Source organism: Pseudophryne corroboree, chromosome 3 (assembly GCF_028390025.1).
Source record: "Pseudophryne corroboree isolate aPseCor3 chromosome 3, aPseCor3.hap2, whole genome shotgun sequence".
Classification (NCBI taxonomy): Eukaryota; Metazoa; Chordata; class Amphibia; order Anura; family Myobatrachidae; genus Pseudophryne; species Pseudophryne corroboree.
In genome coordinates, this window is record NC_086446.1 from 697998851 (window position 1) to 698020744 (window position 21894).

The 21894-nt window shown below is 45.6% G+C and overlaps 1 protein-coding gene across 4 annotated transcripts in view; it reads right to left on the bottom strand.

Annotated features, from left to right (window-relative positions):
• Positions 1-21894, bottom strand: part of CPEB3 (cytoplasmic polyadenylation element binding protein 3) — a 228686-nt gene that overhangs the window by 59110 nt on the left and 147682 nt on the right. For all 4 annotated transcript variants that reach the window (XM_063962037.1, XM_063962040.1, XM_063962038.1 and 1 more), the window contains 2 exons: positions 19401-19491; positions 22-78 (listed from right to left, as the gene is read on the bottom strand). In XM_063962037.1, coding sequence (XP_063818107.1) covers positions 22-78; positions 19401-19491 — 148 coding nt within the window. The remainder of the gene's footprint in view (positions 1-21; positions 79-19400; positions 19492-21894) is intronic.

Genomic DNA, 21894 nt, shown 5'->3' on the forward strand with positions numbered 1-21894 from the left:
AAAATAAATTCTGAAACTTACTGTTAAGTGCCATTATGTTGTCAGTTACTGGGTGATGGAAATTTATCCCCATTCGACCTGTGAAAGACAGAATACAAAATATTATTTCCCCACTTATGGCCACAGACAGCAGAACGTTACAACTCTAACCAGTTAAAGAACACAATCCACATATAAAACTTGAATTAAACAATTTGCACTAAAGTGCACTTACAGCCTACAAACAACGGAAGCAGCCCTTTTCTTGACTGAGCAATTATTCATGACAATGACAGTAACTTACCGACCCACTTCATCCGATGGCCTTGAGGGAGGAGATAATCGCACACATACGTGATTATATACACGGCTTACAACATGCTCTGCATTGTGTCGTAACTTATGTTGGCCAGAATAAACAGATTATTTGTTTCCTTTAACGGGTTCAGTTACCAATTAATTTAATACACTGATGGCCATAGAGAACGGAACGGATGTTAGACAGTACAACGGTTTTAACGATTTAGACAGTGCAGCCGGTTGACATGGGGGCCTGTGAGTGCAATCAGTCATTAAACAAATACACAGGCCTCACTCAGGACAAATTGAGAGAGAGGGGTAAAAAAAGAATATTTCCTCTACCTATTCCTGCCTCTCCATACATCACATATTTCAGATTGGCTGCTGAGTGGGGGCCAAGAGACGGAAAGGGCACCTCTTCTGTGTCCAGCCTAGGTTGTGGCCACAGAATACACAACATATTAAACACGTTAAGTTGATGCACTTTTCCTAAGACACACGGAAATTGCTGTAAGGTATGCACAAATGCAAGAAAAAGAGCTGAATGTTTTGTAAACTAAACCTTTTTTCTTTCTTCACATAGCCAAGAAAAATACAGGGAAAAGAGCTAAAACTATCATTGAAAATAGCTTAGAACACTCAACAGGGAGGACAGACATCACCACATGTTGAACTGCTGCATCATCCAGGATGTTCAAAGTTTGGTTTTAAATTATAACTAAATCTGAACATATTTTGATAAGGTGCAGAGGACGCATGTTGTTCTACATGGCTTTCAAGGAACCTCAGAACTGTTCTGTTCATTTAGGAAATTCTTCAAAAGTTACTCAGTCATCCAATATAACTTTCTGATTTTGACATGTTAGGTTACACCCTCAAATCCAGCCAGATCGGATTGCCCAGCTATGAAATCCTGAGGTCCCCCATTTCTGTAATGGAAATCAGATCTGCCTCTGCCTATGGGTATACTCACTACAAGCTGCCAAATTTCTGTGCAAGACTATCCCCCACATGGACCATGTATTTTGGCTATTTAACACAATAAATATCATGACAGTTTATTTGTGCGTGTTTTACTTTAAAAAATTCCTTCACATGCTTAAAGCGGAGTACACACTGGAGCGATATCGGCCCGAAATGTAGTTTCTGGATGGATCAGAAAGACTTATCAGGCATATCACTCAGTGTGTATGCCCAATGGGGGTTTTAAGAAGTGGAAGCAACCCCAAAGAGCAAGCAAATGTGCAAAACTATGTGCACTGCAGGTGGGGAAGATGCAACATGTGCAGAGAGTGTTAGATTTGGGTGGGGTGTATCCATTCCAAACTGAACTGCAGTGTAAAAATAAAGCTGTCTAAATGCCCATACACACTAGAAGACATTTTCCATAGAAATGAGCGATAACGACGGCTGAGAACGATCAAATCGTTCAGATCATTCGAGTGTGTACACAGCAAAAGATGAACGCACCCGGGGTCTTTGGAAGCAGGTTGTCAATAGTCCATGCATGCAGCTCAATCCCCTCAATCCCAGCAGAGCACATAATTCGTCGTTCAGCTCGTTTGTAAGATCGCAGAGTGTGTACACTCAATCTCGTTTGTCAGGGAATTCAAGGGAAAATCCCTAAACTTCCACATCTTTCAAGTCTTGTAGTGTGCCTTAACATTTGAGCGCTACATGCAAAAACAGCCAGTATTTACCCTGCACAGAAAAAAACTAAATGTATTTCCTCCCCTCGCATTGCAAAATGGTTTGTTCTAAATGCAAACTTACACGCTTTTTCTGCTTTGCTTCCAAATCCGACTCAGACCCAATATGCAGTGCCCACGTTCGCTAGTGACGTCGCACAGTCAGCCCTGTTGCACAGCCAACCAAGCGATTACGCTGGTGAACTAGAGCCATGTAAATGAAGGACCGTGCGATATGCCACTTCTTCCTTCATACATCGTTCTAATGTGTACACAGGATCCATTATGATTTTTTTTTTTACAGATTGGTATGTTTATTATAGAAAGATGTACTATGATCGGATGGTCACCACGGGTGGTCTGAGTGAGGATTAGATATTTGAAAATATTGGCATAAATTTCCTGTTGTCGGTTTCTAACCTATTTACTTGTGAGCTGAAAATATGAGCAATCACCCATAAATACAGATTGTTTTCTTTGTTTAATTTCCCCTTTATTGAAACAATGTTGTTGCACTCTACGGCAGAGCTGAGACATGTTAGCCTCCACTGGTCAATATAAGAATTGCATAGTCGCTATGCATGGTTTTGACCTAAGCGCTGACCAAAATTTTGGGTATCTTTCAATGCAGTTACAAAATAAAACTGATCAATAAACGCTCAAAACAATACAAATAAAGTTAAGTCACCCATCCATATAATAATACGAGAAATAATGGTTTCTACTGTCAGATCGGTTTATAAAGTGAGTTTAAAAAAAGAAAAACAATGGGTTCGCTATTTGGCATTAAGGAGACTACCACCTTTGTCTATATTACACTTCCAAGGATGTCACACATTCCTTGTTATTGTACCATGCAATAAATACAACTTCCGAAAAGAGTTTGAGCCATTTTTGGCTATTACTAGAGTTAGCAAGGAGACGACTGACAAGGAGAGGAAGGACACAAGTTGCTAATAAGGACTATGAAGCTTTAGCTGCTGTATCATCCGGGAAGATGCAGCAGCTACAACTTATGAGATATTATTTCATAGTAACGGGTCTGCCTACGAAATGGAAAGATTTTTTCTAAGCAAATAAGGTTTATTTATTATGTAATGTTATTTCTGGAAATACATTTCACGTGGTATATTAGAACACAGGTTTCCCTTTTCACTCTCGAGGTAACCTGTAATCTGTTGACAAACAAAATGCTTCCGTAAAGTAATGCGGGTTACTACGTCACAGATGGTGGCGATCTTTAGCCTCACTGGGGGAGATTCAAATGTTTGAAAAGTCAGTTGGGAATCTGTTTTTTCCTATCTAATAGACAGGGAAAAAACAGACACCCAACCAACTTTTCAAACATTTGAATTTCCCCCACTGATTGAAATACAATGCATCCAAATTTAAGTGATTAGGACAGGGGTGGGGAAACTTTTTTCTACCAAGGGCCATTTGGATATTTATAAAATCCTTCGGGGGCCATACAAAAATTATCAACTTAAAAATTAGCCTGCCCCCAGTCTCTTGTTATGCCCGATTAGATTTGCCCCCAGTCAGTTGTTATGCCCCATTAGATTTGCCCCCAGTCAGTTGTTATGCCCCATTAGATATGCCCACTGTCAGTTGTTTTGGCCCATTAGATATGCCCCGTCAGTTGCTATGCCCCATTAAATATGCCCCCTGTAGTTATGCCCCATTAGATATGCCACCTGTAGTTATGCCCCAATAAATATGCCCCCTAGTAGCGCCGCTTACACACACACACACACACACACACACACATTAAAAGGAGAAAAAAAAACACACACACACACAACACAATGCTCACCAGCCCTTGCTCCTGCTTCCGGACCGCTGCCCTCCCTCTTCTCGGAACTATGGGAGAGATGTCATGACGTCTCTCCCATAGCGCCGCACAGCCACACATGTACACTACCTGAGCCAGAAGCTGGAGCTCAGGAGTGAGCTCCTGCCTCCGGATGCTGCTGAGCCGGGCGCCCGCTGGTGGTAAAATATCAGCGGGCGCTCTGCATCTCCTCTCGTTTAGGTGAGCCTGGCCGGGCCGGATCAAGTGGCTTTGAGGGGCCTTATACGGCCCTCGGGCCTGAGGTTCCCCACCCCTGGATTAGGATGACCCACCGAGCAGAAAGTACTACAAGTAACCCCCAACGCCATTACTCCCACGTCTGAAAGGTGCCTCCCCTGGGATCCCCATCACTTGTGTGGCTAGTAGAAGTTCCACTTTCTTTTTAATATTTAAGGACTGTCATAGCAGTCCATCCCACTTGTTCTGTTTATCTGTTCAAGCTGCGTTTGTATGAATTTCATGTTCTTGTATGTACTTGCTCTGCTGTTATGTCATATTGTATTTTGTATGATTTCTGACGCAGTCTGCCAGGCACAGTGGAATGAGTGGCGCCTTACAAGTCAAACGACAATGAAGGCTTCTAGTATTCTAATCCTCTCTAAAAGGTTTTTCGATTATTTAAAACAAGTTTTGTTTAGAGCCATCATTCTACAACATTATCCAGACTGCCAAGAGAACAGCATGTCACAGAAATAAACCAGAAGTACGACAGCTTACAACATAACGTATTATTAACAAGTTATAGCCTCACCACTCTAATGTTCCCAATTAAAACCAACATGCTACTTGTTTCGTCAAAGAGGCCAAACGTTATATTAACAGAATAGTCTTTCATGGCAAAGCGTCCACTGTAACGAAACCCCTTGTTCTGCCTCAATTATTATTATCATCATCCTTTACTTATATGGCGCCACATGGTATCCGCAGCGCCCCATTATAGAGTAAACAAATAAGCAAAACATGAAGACAGTGACTTACAATTCAATACAATATAGGACAAGAACAAACATAGCTGCGTCAGTAAACAGCACTGAAGTATCAGGGTGGCAGAAAACTGAGGGATTTGGTGCCATCAAAGGGAGTATTGAAAATAAGATAGGTTAAGTAAGAGACGTAAAGGCACATGAGGGAAGAGGAGCCTGCTCGTGAGAGCTTATATTCTAAAGGGGAGGGGCACACAGACAGGGGTGACACAGATGGGGAAGAAAGTGGGCGTGGGCCACAGAGAGCTTGGGATGAGAGACGACTGGGTTTGGCAAAGACGTGTGTCTTGGGAGCCCGTTTGAAGTTTTGTAGAGAGGTGGAGAGTCTGAGGAGGAGAGGTAGAGAATTACAGAAAAAGGGAGCAGCATGTGCAAAATCTTGGGAGGCAGGAGTGGAAGTAATCATTAGGCAGGAGTGGCAGTGTGCATTAGCAGAGCGAAGAGGAGGGGTGGGAGAGTAAAGAGAGATAAGAGATCTAACTGGGAGAGGAGTAGGTAAGGGCTATGTAAGTAAATGTGAGACGCTTGAGATGGATTCTGAATGGGAATAATAATGTTCCATCAATACAGGGTCAAATTAAATTAGCAGATGGTCGCGTTATTAAATAAAAAGGTTTCTCCCTCTAGCTTTGAAGCTACTACAACAAGGATCCAAGGAGGAATTACCTTATACCATTAGAATTACGGGCAAACCTCATAAGTGAGGGAAGTTACCCAGCCCTTGAGAGATTTATTGGATAAAAATATTTGTCTTCAGTGCTTTAACACAGTGTTTCTTTTACAGTAGGATGCCGGATAGAAATCACTAGGCCATTTTCCATTAGTCAGCATAGCTATGTAGCAAGCATATACACATTATCTAAGGTTGAAAAAAGAGTTCAACCTATTTGTGGTCTCCTATGAAGGATTATTTTGTATAAAATTTTGACTGATGTTGATGACTGCCGTTACGTTTTACCCCTCTTTTTAAAATAAGAATAGTGCGTGACTATGCCCCGTAACCCTGGATATCCTTATCCATTAGGAATTTATCTAACCCATTCTTAAATATTAATTAAGCAGAGATATCGCAATCAAATAACCAATCTTTCATTTTACAACCACTTCACTTAAAAGAATTTGAACGTCATTATTTGTATTTTACCGTATGAGGTGTATTATCATGGGCTGTTGTATATGGTGGCATGTTGCTTGGCAACAGATCTCAAACAAGTGATATATTGATAGAGCAACTATTTAACCTGATCCTACAGTCCATAATAAAAAATAAAAAAAAAACATATAGGGTAAAAAAAAAATATCCTTTTTGTCCGGATTATGCCCTTTTCCCATGTTCAAATAGACATTTGTATAGGTCTTCCTTCATTCAGAAAACAAATCTAATCTTCATTAATGAATCAGTGGGAAAATAAATCTATTCATTCATTAGCATGAAGGGGAGAGGTGGGCAGAAACAAATTGATAGAAATGTTAAAGAATATGTGAAATAAAAGAAAACCTACAAATTAAAATACGATTTTAAAACCTACCGGTAAATCCTTTTCTCCTAGTCCGTAGAGGATGCTGGGGACTCCAAAAGGACCATGGGGTATAGACGGGATCAGCAGGAGCCATGGGCACACTAAAAAGACTTTGACTGGGTGTGAACTGGCTCCTCCCTCTATGCCCCTCCTCCAGACCTCAGTTATAGGAACTGTGCACTGGAGAGACGGACATTTCGAGGAAAGGATTTTTGTTAAACTAAGGGCGAGAAACATACCAGCCCACACCACAAAAATAAGATTTTACTTACCGATAAATCTATTTCTCGTAGTCCGTAGTGGATGCTGGGGACTCCGTCAGGACCATGGGGAATAGCGGCTCCGCAGGAGACAGGGCACAAAAGCAAGCTTTTAGGATCACATGGTGTGTACTGGCTCCTCCCCCTATGACCCTCCTCCAAGCCTCAGTTAGGTACTGTGCCCGGACGAGCGTACACAATAAGGAAGGATCTTGAATCCCGGGTAAGACCCAAACCAGCCACACCAATCACACCGTACAACGTGTGATCTGAACCCAGTTAACAGTATGATAACAATGAAGTAGCCTCTAAAAAAGATGGCTCACAACAATAATAACCCGATTTTTGTAACAATAACTATGTACAAGTAATGCAGACAATCCGCACTTGGGATGGGCGCCCAGCATCCACTACGGACTACGAGAAATAGATTTATCGGTAAGTAAAATCTTATTTTCTCTAACGTCCTAGTGGATGCTGGGGACTCCGTCAGGACCATGGGGATTATACCAAAGCTCCCAAACGGGCGGGAGAGTGCGGGTGACTCTGCAGCACCGAATGAGAGAACTCCAGGTCCTCCTCAGCCAGGGTATCAAATTTGTAGAATTTTACAAACGTGTTCCCCCCTGACCACGTAGCTGCTCGGCAAAATTTTAAAGCCGAGACCCCCTCGGGCATCCGCCCAAGATGAGCCCACCTTCCTTGTGGAATGGGCATTGACAGATTTTGGCTGTGGCAGGCCTGCCACAGACTGTGCAAGCTGAATTGTACTACAAATCCAACGAGCAATAGTCTGCTTAGAAGCAGGAGCACCCATCTTTTGTGGTGCATACAATATAAACAGCAAGTCAGACTTTCTGACTCCAGCCGTCCTGGAAATATATATATATATATATATATATATATATATATATTTTTAGGGCCCCGACAACGTCTAGCAACTTGGAGTCCTCCAAGTCCCTAGTAGCCGCAGGCACCACAATATGTTGTTTCAGGCGAAACGCTGACACCACCTTAGGAAGAAACTGGGGACGAGTCCGCAGTTCTGCCCTGTCCGAATGGAAAAACAAATATGAGCTTTTTTTAAGACAAAGCCCCCAATTCTGACAATCGCCTGGCCGAGGCCAGGGCCACAACATGGTCCCTTTCCATGTGAGATATTTCAAATCCACAGATTTGATCGGTTCAAACCAATATGATTTGAGGAATCCCAACACTACGTTGAGATCCCACGGTGCCACTGGAGGCACAAAAGGGGCTGTATATGCAATACTCCCTCGACAAACGTCTGGACTTCAGGAATTGAAGCCAATTTTTTTCTGGAAGAAAATCTACAGAGCCGAAACTTGAACCTTAATGGACCCCAATTTGAGGCTCATAGACACTCCTGTTTTCAGGAAGTGCAGAAATCGACCTAGTTGAAATTTTTTCGTGGGGCCTTCCTGGCCTCACCCACGCAACATATTTTCACCACATGTGGTGATAACGTTGTGCGGTCACCTCCTTCCTGGCTTTGACCAGGGTAGGTATGACCTCTTCCGGAATGCCTTTTCCCTTAGGATCCGGCGTTCAACCGCCATGCCGTCAAACGCAGTCGCGGTAAGTCTTGGAACAGACAAGGTCCCTGCTGGAGCAGGTCCTTTCTTAGAGGCAGATGCCACGGTTCCTCTTGGAACAGACATGGTTCTTGCTGAAAGCAAATCCCATCTTAGCTCCCGAGGCCATTAGTCCTCTGTGAGCATCTCTTGAAGTTCCGGGTACCAAGTCCCTCTTGGCCAATCCGGAGCCACGAGTATAGTTCTTACTCCTCTACGTCTTATAATTCTCAATACCTTGGTTATGAGAAGCAGAAGAGGGAACACATACACCGACTGTTACACCCACGGTGTTACCAGGACGTCCACAGCTATCGCCTGAAGGTCTCGTGACCTGGCGCAATACCTGTCCCGTTTTTTGTTCGGGCGGGACGCCATCATTTCCACCTTTGGTCTTTCCCAACGGTTCACAATCATGCGGAAAACTTCCCGATGAAGTTCCCACTCTCCCGGGTGGAGGTCGTGCCTGCTGAGGAAGTCTGCTTCCCAGTCGTCCACTCCCGGAATGAACACTGCTGACAGTGCTATCACATGATTTTCCGTCTAGCGAAAAATCCTTGCAGTTTTGACCACTGCCCTCCTGCTTCTTGTGCCGCCCTATCTGTTTACGTGGGCGACTGCCGTGAAGTTATCCCACTGGATCAATACCGGCTGACCTTGAAGCAGAGGCCTTGCTAAGCTTATAGCATTACAAATTTGCTCTTAGCTCCAGTATATTTATGTGGAGAGAATTCTCCAGACTTGATCACACTCCCTGGAAATTTTTTCCCTGTGTGACTGCTCCCCAGCCTCTCAGGCTGGCCTCCGTGGATACCAGCATCCAATCCTGAATGCCGAATCTGCGGCCCTCTAGAAGATGAGCACTCTGTAATCACCACAGGAGAGACACCCTTGTCCTTGGATATAGGGTTATCCGCTGCGATCCGGACCATTTGTCCAGCAGATCCCACTGAAGAGTTCTTGCGTGAAATCTGCCGAATGGAAGCGCTTCGTAATAAGCCACCATTTTTTACCAGGACTCTTGTGCAATGATGCACTGACACTTTTCCTGGTTTTAGGAGGATCCCGATTAGCTCGGATAACTCCCTGGCTTTCTCCTCTGGGAGAAACACCCTTTTCCTGGACTGTGTCCAGAATCATCCCTAGGACCAGCAGACGTGTCGTCGGAACAACTGCGGTTTTGGAATATTTAGAATCCACCCGTGCTGTCGTAGAACTACTTGAGATAGTGCTACTCCGACCTCCAACTGTTCTCTGGACCTTGTTCTTATCAGGAGGTCGTCCATTTTCTTTGAAGACGAATCCTCATTTCGGTCATTACCTTGGTAAAGACCCGGGGTGCCTTGGACACTCCAACGGCATCGTCTGAAACTGATAGTGACAGTTCTGTACCACGAACCTGAGGTACCCTTGGTGAGAAAAGCAAATTTTGGGACATGGAGGTAAGCATCCCTGATGTCCCGGGACACCATATAGTCCCCTTGTTCCCAGTTCGCTATCACTGCTCTGAGTGACTCCATCTGGATTTGAACCCTTGTAAGTGTTCAAATTTTTCAGATTTAGAATCGGTCTCACCTAGCCTTCTGGCTTCAGTACCACCCTATAGTGTGGAACAATACCCCTTTCCTTGTTGTAGGAGGGGTAATTTTATTATCACCTGCTGGGAATACAGCTTGTGAATTGTTTTCAATACTGCCTCCCTGTCGGAGGGGGACATTGGTACAGCAGACTACAGGAACCTGCGAGGGGGGAAACGCCTCGACATTCCAATCTGTGCCCCTTTGATACTACTTGTAGGATCCAGGGGTCCTGTACGGTCCCAGCGTCATGCTGAGAACTTAGTAGAAGCGGTGGAGGGCTTCTGTTACTGGGAATGGGCTGCCTGCTGCAGTCTTCTTCCCTTTCCTCTATCCCTGGGCAGATATCTTATAGGGACGAAAAGACTGAGGCTGAAAAGACGGTGTCTTTTTCTGCAGAGATGTGACTTAGGGTAAAAAACGGTGGATCTTCCAGCAGTTGCCGTGGCCACCAGGTCCCATGGACCGACCCCAAATAACTCCTCCCCTTTTATACGGCAATACATCTTTGTGCCGTTTGGAATCTGCATCCCCTGACCACTGTCGTGTCCATAAACATCTTCTTGCAGATATGGACATCGCATTTACTCTTGATGCCAGAGTGCAAATATCCCTCTGCGCATCTCGTATATATAGAAATGCATCCTTTAAATGCTCTATAGTCAATAAAATACTGTCCCTGTCAAGGGTATCAATATTTTTAGTCAGGGAATCCGACCAAGCCACCTCAGCTCTGCACATCCAGGCTGAGGCGATCGCTGGTCACAGTATAACACCAGCATGTGTGTGTATACTTTTTAGGATATTTTTCTGATAAGCATGTGAGCGCCTTATCCACCCTGAGGGGTGTTTCCCAATGCGCCTTAACTTCTGGCGGGAAAGGGTATACCGCCAATAATTTTCTATCGGGGGAAACCCACGCATCATCACACACTTCATTTAATTTATCTGATTCAGGAAAAACTACAGGTAGTTTTTTCACCTCACACATAATACCCTTCTTTGTGGTACTTGGAGTATCAGAAATATGTAACACCTCCTTCATTGCCCTTAACGTGTGGCCCTAAAGGAAAATACGTTTGTTTCTTCACCGTCGACACTGAAATCAGTGTCCGTGTCTGGGTCTATGTCGACCGACTGAGGTAAATGGGCGTTTTTACAAGCCCCTGACGGTGTCTGAGACGCCTGGACCGGTACTAATTTGTTCGCCGGCCGTCTCATGTCGTCAACCCACTTGCAGCGTGTTGACATTACCACGTAATTCCATAAGTAAGCCATCCATTCCGGTGTCGACTCCCTAGAGAGTGACATCACCATTACAGGCAATTTGCTCCGCCTCCTCACCAACATTTTCCTCATACATGTCGACACACACGTACCGACATACAGCACACACATAGGGAATGCTCTGATAGAGGACAGGACCCACTAGCCCTTTGGGGAGACAGAGGGAGAGTTTGCCAGCACACACCAAAATGCTATAATTATACAGGGACAACCCTTATATAAGTGTTCCTCCCATATAGCATTTAATATATATATGTATATCGCCAATCAGTGCCCCCCCTCTCTGTTTTAACCCTGTTTCTGTAGTGCAGTGCAGGGGAGAGCCTGGGAGCCTTCCCCTCAGCCTTTCTGTGAGGGAAAATGGCGCTGTGTGCTGAGGAGAATAGGCCCCGCCCCCTTTTCGGCGGGCTTCTTCTCCGGAGATTGTGAAGTCTGGCAGGGGTTAAATACATCCATATAGCCTCAAGGGCTATATGTGATGTATTTTTCGCCATACAGGTATTCTACATTGCTGCCAGGGCGCCCCCCCCCCCGCGCCCTGCACCCTCCGTGATCGCTGTGGGAAGTGTGCTGACAGACAATGGCGCACAGCTGCAGTGCTGTGCGCTACCTGAGGAAGACTGAAAAGTCTTCTGCCGCCTGGTTCCGGACCTCTTCAATCTTCAGCATCTGCAAGGGGGTCGGCGGCGCGGCTCCGGGACGAACCCCAGGGCGAGACCTGTGTTCCGACTCCCTCTGAAGCTAATGGTGTCCAGTAGCCTAAGAATCCAATCCATCCTGCACGCAGGTGAGTTGAAATTCTCTCCCCTAAGTCCCTCGATGCAGTGAGCCTGTTGCCAGCAGGACTCACTGAAAATAAAGAACCTAAAAACTTTTTCTAAGCAACTCTTTAAGAGAGCCACCTAGATTGCACCCTTCTCGGACGGGCACAAAAACCTAACTGAGGCTTGGAGGAGGGTCATAGGGGGAGGAGCCAGTACACACCATGTGATCCTAAAAGCTTGCTTTTGTGCCCTGTCTCCTGCGGAGCCGCTATTCCCCATGGTCCTGACGGAGTCCCCAGCATCCACTAGGACGTTAGAGAAATACCGTACAACTGGATTATTAGGAAACCAGATAACAGTATGAACTAACAACAGCAACAAGCTGAATATAACTGATACACAAACCTCGTGTAACCGAAAATAACCAGTATCAATACAACTGCAAGGAACAGTCCGCAACGGGATGGGCGCCCAGAATCCTCTACGGACTAGGAGAAAAGGATTTACCGGTAGGTATTAAAATCCTATTTTCTCTTACGTCCTAGAGGATGCTGAGGACTCCAAAAGGACCATGGGGTCTATACCAAAGCTCCAGACCGGTCGGGAGAGTGCGGACGACTCTGCAGCACCGATTGAGCAAACATGAGGTCCTCATCAGCCAGGGTATCAAACTTGTAGAACTTAGCAAAAGTGTTTGAACCCGACCATGTAGCTGCTCGGCAACGTTGAAGTGCCGAGACCCCTCGGGCAGCCGCCCAAGGTGAGCCCACCTTCCTGGTACAATGGGCCTTTACTGACTTCGGCAACGGTAGCCCAGCCAAAGAATGAGCGTGCTGAATCGTATTACAAATCCAGCGTGCAATAGTCTGCTTAGAAGCAGGATTTCCAATCTTGTTGGAAGCATACAGGACAAACAGAGCCTCTGTTTTCCTAGTAAGAGCCGTTCTGGCGACATAAATTTTCAAAGCTCTTACAACATCAAGAGATTTTGGCACCGCCACGGCATCCGTAGCCACAGGCACCACGATAGGTTGATTTATGTGAAACGAAGAAACCACCTTCGGCAGAAACTGTTGATGAGTCCTCAATTCCGACCTATACACATGGAAAATCAAATATGGGCTCTTGTGAGACAAAGCCGCCAATTCCGACACCCGTCTGGCGGACGCCAAGGCCAAAAGCATGACCACTTTCCAAGTGAGAAATTTCAACTCAACCTTTCGCAAAGGTTCAAACCAGTGAGACATAAGAAATTGTAACACCACTTCAAGATCCCACGGCGCCACGGGTGGCACAAACGGAGGATGGATATGCAGCACTCCCTTTACGAAAGTCTGAACTTCAGGAAGGGCGGCCAATTCTTTTTGAAAGAAAATAGATAAAGCCGAAATCTGCACTTTGATGGAGCCCAATTTCAGGCCTGCATCCACGCCTGCCTGCAAAAAATGAAGGAAACGACCCAGCTGAATCTCCTCCATAGGAGCCTCCTTGGCTTCACACCACGACACATATTTTCTCCAAATACGGTGATAGTACTTCGCCGTGACCTCCTTTCTAGCCTTAAGGAGGGTGGGGATGACTTCCCCGGGAATACCCTTTCGAGCTAGGATTTGGCGTTCAACCTCCACGCCGTCAAACGCAGCCGCGGTAAGTCTTGAAATACGCATGGCCACTGCAGTAACAGATCCTCTCTGAGAGGAAGTGGCCAAGGATCTTCTATGAGTAAGTCCTGAAGATCCGGATACCAGGCCCTCCGTTGCCAATCTGGAACGACGAGTACCGTCTGAACCCTTGTTCGTCTTACGATCCTCAACACTTTTGGAATGAGAGGAAGTGGAGGGAACACATACACCGACTGAAACGCCCACGGAGTTACGAAGGCGTCCACTGCACTGGCTTGGGAGTCCCTCGCCCTGGAACAATACCTCGGAAGCTTCTTGTTGAGGCGAGACGCCATCATGTCTATTTGAGGAATTCCCCAACGCCTTGTCACTTCTGCAAATACCTCTTGATGAAGGGCCCATTCTCCTGGATGGAGATAGTGTCTGCTGAGGAAGTCTGCTTCCCAGTTGTCCACGCCCGGAAGGAAGACTGCTGACAGAGCGCTCACGTGTTTTTCCGCCCAGCGGAGAACTTTTGTGGCCTCCGCCATCGCCGCTCTGCTCTTTGTTCCGCCCTGGCGGTTTATGTACGCCACCGCTGTTACGTTGTCCGACTGAATCAGGACAGGTAGACCTCAAAGCAGGTGTTCCGCTTGCAGAAGGCCGTTGTAAATGGCTCTTAACTCCAGAACGTTTATGTGGAAACAATTTTCCTGGCTTGACCATTTTCCCTGGAAACTTCTTCCTTGAGTGACTGCACCCCAGCCTCGGAGACTTGCATCCGTGGTCAGCAGGACCCAATCCTGGATCCCAAACCTGCGTCCCTCTAGAAGGAGAGAACTTTGCAGCCACCACAGAAGAGAAATTCTGGTCCTGGAAGATAGACTTATTTTCCGGTGCATGTGCAGGTGAGACCCGGACCATTTGTCCAGTAGGTCCCACTGAAACACCCGGGGATGAAACCTGCCAAACGGAATGGCTTCGTAGGCCGCAACCATCTTCCCTAGCACTCGAGTGCATTGATGAATCGACACTCTTGCCGGTTTCAGAATCTCCTTGACCATGCAATGGATTTCCAGAGCCTTTTCGGCCGGAAGAAACACTCTCTGCAGTTCGGTGTCTAGGATCATGCACAAGAAGGGCAGCCGAGTTGTCGGGATCAACTGAGACTTTGGCAAATTTAGAATCCAACCATGATGTCGCAGAACCGTCAGGGAGAGTTCCACATTTCTTAGCAACTGCTCCTTCGATCTCGCCTTTATCAGGAGATCGTCCAAGTACGGGATAATTGTGACACCCTGCTTGCGTAGGAGTACCATCATTTCCGCCATCACTTTGGTGAAGACCCTCAGGGCCGTGGAAAGCCCAAACGGCAACGTCTGAAATTGGTAATGACAATCCTGCACCGCAAATCTCAGGAAAGCCTGATGTGGAGGATATATCGGGACGTGTAAGTAGGCATATTTTATGTCGACTGACGCCCTAAAATCCCCCCCTTCTAGACTGGAGATCACTGCTCGAAGAGATTCAATCTTGAACTTGAAAGTTTTTAAATACAGATTGAAGGATTTTAAGTTCAGGATCGGTCTGACCGAGCCGTCCGGCTTTGGCACGACAAAGAGGCTAGAATAAAACCCTTCTCTCCGTTGGGACAGGGGTACCGGGACAATGACACTCTGGAGACACAGCTTTTGTATCACAGCACTCACTACTCCCCTTTCTGGGATCGAAACTGGCAAGGCTGATTTGAAGAATCGGTGGGGGGGCACCTCCTGAAACTCCAGTTTGTACCCTTGGGACACTATGTCTAACACCCAAGGATCTAGACCCGAGTGAAACCAGACCTGACTGTAGAGTCGGAGACGCGCCCCCACCGGCCCGGACTCCCGCAGGGGAGTCCCAGCGTCATGTGGTGGACTTGGTAGAGGCCGGGGAGGACTTTTGGTCCTGGGAGCCTGACACAGCAGGCAACCTTTTTCCCCTTCCTCTGCCTTTCGACGCAAGGAAGGACGAGACCCTTCCTTTTTTGTATTTATTAGGCCGAAAGGACTGCATCTGATAATGGGGTGCCTTTTTCTGTCGTCCTGGAACATAAGGAAGAAAAGAGGACTTACCCGCTGTAGCGGTAGACACCAGGTCAGCGAGGCCATCACCAAACAAGACACTACCTTTATAAGGGAGAGCTTCCATAGCTTTCTTGGAGTCGGCATCAGCATTCCATTGATGAATCCACAGCGCTCTCCTGGCCGAGACTGCCATGGCATTGGCCCTTGATCCCAATAGGCCAATATCCCGCGCCGCATCCTTTAGGCAAGCTGCAGCGTCCCTGATATAACCGAGAGTCAAAAGAATGTTATCCCTATCCAGGATATCCATGTCAGATGCCAAATTATCAGCCCACTTAGCAACAGCACTACTCACCCAAGCCGACGCCACGGCAGGTCTGAGGAGGGCACCCGTAGTGACATAATGGCTTTTAATGTCGTTTCCTGCTTACGATGAGCAGGATCCTTGAGGGCAGCAGTGTCGGGAGATGGGAGCGCCACCTTCTTGGACAGCCGGGACAGAGCCTTGTCCACATTGGGAGATGACTCCCACTTTTCCCGGTCGTCAGGGGGGAAAGGATATGCCATAAGAACTCTCTTGGGAATCTGCCATCTTTTATCAGGCGATTCCCAAGCCTTTTCACAAACAGCGTTCAGTTCATGAGGGGGGAAAACGTTACCTTTCCTTTATACAAACATACCCTTGTATCAGGAACAGCAGGTACTTCAGAAATATGTAAAACATCTTTAATAGCCACAATCATGTACTGAATACTCTTAACCAATTTTGGATGCAAACTGGCCTCACTATATTCGACACTGGAGTCAAGAGTCTGTGTCGGTATCCGTATCAGCTATTTGGGTAAATGAACGCTTTTGTGACCCTGAGGGGGCCTGCACCTGGGATAAGGCGTCCTCCATGGATTTTCTCCTCGTTTGTGACCGAGAATCAGATTTATCCAGCCTCTTAGACAATAACGCCAGATTTGAATTCAATGTACTCAACATATTCACCCAATCAGCAGTCGGCAGTGCCGACAGAGTCACTCCCAAATCCTTCTCTGCGCCCCCAGGAACTTCCTCCGGTGAGGAGCACTCAGCCTCAGACATGTCGACACACCGTACCGACACACACACTCTCACACTGGCAATAGGAGACAGATCCACAGGGAAGCCTGTCAGAGAGAACACAAAGGGAGTATACCAGCTCACACCCCGGCGCCCATATACTACTGACAAAATAATATATGATCACTGCGCTGTTAAAATCGCACCAATTTACTGTGCCCCCCCCCTTTTTGCTCCCTGTACTTGGTAAGGAGGGAGGAGGTCCGGGCCATCGTCTCTGCAGCGGCTGTGAAGAGAGAAAATGGCGCTGGTAAGCTGTGAGGGCCAAGCCACGCCCCCTTCCGGCGCGCTGTAGTCCTGCTCAATTTTAAATAATTATACTGGCGGGGGTCTAATATTTAGTGCCTAGGCACTTAAAATATGTGCTTTGGCAGTGCTAAAAGACCTCAGTAACTGCTGCCCAGGGAGCCCCTCCCCCTGCGCCCTGCAAGTTCCGTTGGTGTATGTGTGGGAGCATGAAGCGCATCGCGGCCGCCGCACTGTACCTCCGTTACCGAAGTCTTATGCCGTCATTGAAGTCTTCTTTCTTCTGAATACTCATCCGGCTTCTTTCTTCTGGCTTCTGTGAGGGGGGTGACGGCGCGGCTCCGGGAACAAGCAGCTAGGCGCACCAAGTGATCGAACCCTCTGGAGCTAATGGTGTCCAGTAGCCTAAGAAGCAGAGCCTTTGAACTAAGAAGTAGTAGGTCTGACTTCTCTCCCCTCAGTCCCACGATGCAGGGAGCCTGTAGCCAGCAGATCTCCCTGAAAATAAAAAACCTAACAAAAAGTATTTTTAGAGAAACTCAGGAGAGCTCCCCTAGTGTGTGTCCAGTCTCTCCGGGCACAGAATCTAACTGAGGTCTGGAGGAGGGACATAGAGGGAGGAGACAGTTCACACCCAATCAAAGTCTTATAGTGTGCTCATGTCTCCTGCGGATCCCGTCTATACCCTATGGTCCTTTTCGAGTCCCCAGCATCCTCTAGGACGTAAGAGAAAGGTAATTTTTTTTTAAATTATATTACATATTGGCCAAATAATGAGCTTTAGCTATACTCGCCGCAAGCTGGAGAGCACACAAATAGAAGGATGCACCATCCTGGGCCTGTCCAGCATGCGCCAAGTGTTCCGAGGACACAGACAGCAATGATACACATGACACAGCAGAGAAAATTATCATTTTCATCTGCGATAAATATGGCACTGCCACTTGTATGGGCAGTATCAGCGACAGGGCCGAGGGATCAATGGATTTATAGCTGGTATTGTGACTCTGGTTTATTTGCACAGTGCTCCTTTGGGGACACAACTTGCAGTAAGTATTTTGGATGAGCCAGTTTAGTCATGTCTGAAGATAGCATGCCTGTCTGTACAGGTCTATCTGTATTGGTAAAGGAATGGACGCAAAGCGCTTAATGCAAAACTGTATTTTATCATCAGGGTGAAAGATGAGGTAGGGAGAGGCTACTGGACCAGTGCTATCTACAGCCATCTCCTTATTCCTGTGGACCTGGTCATTGTACAGGGGTCCACCCACAATATACTGCCCACAGGAAGTGAGATAAGCTGCAGTGGGCATTACACCAGCCAGCCTGATTGGCCAATCTCAGGGTAAGTAACTTGCGCAGACCCAGTTTTGAGAGGGGTGGGGGCGATTTGACTGAAATCATCCTTTAGTAGTACTTTTAAGTTTCTGAAGGGAAAATAATCATACGTAGCTGTGCAAAGCACTTGTACACATTACTCATTTACACTTGTCCAAGGCAAAGGCAAATGCAGATAGAGAGATATATATATATATATATATATATATATATATATATAGATAGATAGATAGATAGATAGATAGATATATATATATATATATATATATATATATATATATATATATATAAAAAATCCATTTCAACTAATCACAGTTATTATGAAAATAGAAAAATGACCTGTTACATAAAAAGACAGATGACCAATTTAGGGGGACATTTACTAAGCAGTGATAAGAGCGGAGAAGTTAGCCAGTGGAGAAGTTGCCCCATCAACCAATCAGCAGCTCTGTATAATTATATAGTATGCAAATTATAGCTGTTACTTCAGTGCTGATTGGTTGCCATGGGCACTTCTCCACTGGCTCACTTATCACTGCTTAGTAAATGTCCCCCTTAGTCACCTACACACTGGAATGCTGGACAAAACAAACGAGGAGGAATGAAAATGTTCCATGCCCGGTGACTTTAACATAGTGTAGCACAAAGTCCAGTTTGCAGCAATCAATGAGCTGATTCTGCGACCAGCGCAGGTAAGTGCCAGCCTGCATCATGTGATCGTCATGTAATAATTTTCTTACTCCAAGCCCAAGATGTTCATTGTAATTGTGCCTATGGGTGGGAGCTCTGTAGTGCTCTTGTATAGACTTCAAACAACTATCGATTACTTTGATAGGAATAAGTTCAGCTCTAAGACTAATCAAACATCCCAGACTAATTGTCACACTGCAGTCACAGAACTTCAAGTATTACGCTTTTAAGTGTAAATATACAGTACATATACAACGTACCGGTAGCGGATCTTCCGCCTTTGTGTCCTGCACACCAAAAAACTCTGTAACCGTGCCTGTAGCGCGGCGAGCGCAGCGAGCCCGCAAGGGGCTCATTTGCGCTCGCCACACTGTCGGTAAGCCGGCGGTCGGGCTCCCGGCGCCGGTATGCTGGTCGCCGGGAGCCCGACCGCCGGCATATCGTAGTGAACCCGTACTAAACACATTGGTCATGTGAATTATACACCCCCACCCCCCTTCCCAAACAGAATTAAACAGTAACCGTCTACCAAATAGGGAGCACTTACCTTTTAGAGGTTCATGATCAGTCCTTATCATATCCATTAATGAATTCTCCAAAGAGTGCAAGTTAAAAGAGTCATAGGGTCTATTCCGGTCCTGGAAGATAAAAAGTGAACAAGGTAGATGAACAATTTAGCAATGTTACGTCAGCAGTAACTATAGTAGTCTAAACAGATAGCGACACAAAAAAGCAAAAATAGGACTATAAATTCGACCACAAAGGGCATGATCCGTGGTGCTCCTATACCCCATGAAATGAAGGAGGAGCATCTGGTAAAGTATTAAAAACCATAACATTGCATAAAACAACAGTTTTTACAACTATGAAGTCTCAGGATAGTGGCATACTGGCTCTCTGGCAGAATACTGCATGCTGGGTAAATGCAGGGATCCTGTTTTGCTACTGCAAATAGATGCACATACAGTGAGCCACTAACCTAATGTGTTATTGTACGTCTCAGCAATTGTGCTCTGAACAGTCATGAGGCAGCACTGCAAATTAAAACCATAAAACAACATTTTCTAATAATTTAGAAAACAGATAACAGCTGACGAGAAATTTTTGTTTACTTCTGTATTCCATGTTAATTCCTACAATATAACCCTAGAGAAAGCCAATGTTACACCAAGTAATTCAGGGTAGGCTGTAGACTTCAGCAGTTCATTACAAAGTAAAGGGCGATTCCCTACAACATAGAGGGTCGTATGTGGGCAATCCCCTAAAACACAGGGGGTCACATACAGACGATTCCCTAAAAATGCAGTGGGCCACATGCGGCCAATTCCCTACAATATAGAGGTTCATCTGAACAATTTTTTGTAATACGCATACCCTCCAATTGTACCTTTTTGGCAGGTACAGTACCTTTTTTTTTTATGGTGTGTACCGATTTTTGGCTCTCCAAACTTCCATTGAAAGTATAGGAAAAGGGGCGTGGCCACACCCCCTTTTCTAATTTTTTCCCCCGATTTTTCATTGTAAAATGTTGGAGGGTATGAATACGTAATATACTGCATGTGTCCTAATCTAACAGAACAAAATGTAAATTGCTCAAATCAATTAGGAAATACAACTCAGGTGCATGAAAGGGAGGGGGTAGTCTAAGCTAGAAATACGTTGGGGATTAACCCCTGGTGTCCCCCAGCACACTGAGCTGTACCTGTACCAAGACATGAACCAAGAACTAAGCTAGTAGGGCTTGGTCCACAAGAGCAGTTTTTCTAAGTGTACTGACAGCATTCCAGCACAGCCGGTACAATCAGGTAGGGTAGTAAAAAAATAAGCCTGTTGCACCAACATCTAACTTTTCCTGCAAATCTTCCACAGACACTATTATACAATACATTCATTCACTCTTTGGAAGTGAAAGGACGGACATTATGTAGATGCAGAGCATACATAGACAACATGGAGATGCTAGAGGGGGAAGCCCAAGTGAGAGATGCAGGGAATTTGCAGCAACGACCCCGGTTGTACATTGCAATGGTATTCCAAAACTTGAGTCTCTCTGACTTTTCGGGAGAGTAAACAAGCATGATGCACACTGTCCATCCCTGCAATAGAACCCATTTGGAGAAAGTACAAATGAAGAGTGCAAATTTGCATATGTACAAACCATATTGTTATGCAAGGGCTATTCAATTGTATAGGGGTTCTTGCATGTAGACAAATACTGTACATTTTATGTAGCACTCATATATTATGCAGTTATATTTTATACACTACATCTCAACTAGGCTGTGCCCCTCCCAACTCAGAATCTTCATTCAAATGTTAAAAATAAAACATAGATAGTTTTGCCAAGGGAAAAAATATGCACCTTTTAGCCAGGTTTACCGAGAAATTTAAATGGGGCTCTGTGTGTCCATTCAGACCATTAGCTATTGATAACTCTCTATGAAATTTAAAACCTAGAGAAAGAAAAGATCCCATTGCACAAGACTTCAAGCACAGAATATCTGCATAGATGGAACAGCTCCAGCTGTAATCAATATGAACGGAGATGACGGGCCATTCCTAGCTGCAGTCTACAAACTGGCCCATTCTGATGTCACAAATCGTAGGGATTTAACAGAAATCTAATCAACAACAGGGCCAGAGGTTTTTAGGAATAAGCATGGGCAGACTGTATATAAATAAAGGGTTGAAGTAAAGTTTTTTTTTTGCCCATTCAAAACATAGGTGACCCCATTGGGTGTATCACCTGATTGGTTTCATATTAAACTTCAATATAAAATAACAAACAAGCCCATTTTGGGGATACACACTCTAGGACAGGGATGGGGAACTTCCGGCCCTCCAGCTGTTGTTAAACTACACATACCAGCATGCCTTGCTAGAGTTTTGCTCTTTGGTCATGCTAAAACTGTTGCAGGGCATGCTGGGATGTGTAGTTCAACAGCAGCTGGAGGGCTTCTAGGGGAAGAGTATATTTGTAAAAGACTGTCAGTTGCAGCCATGAGGAAGTACAAATATGACAATGTCACCACAGTACACTG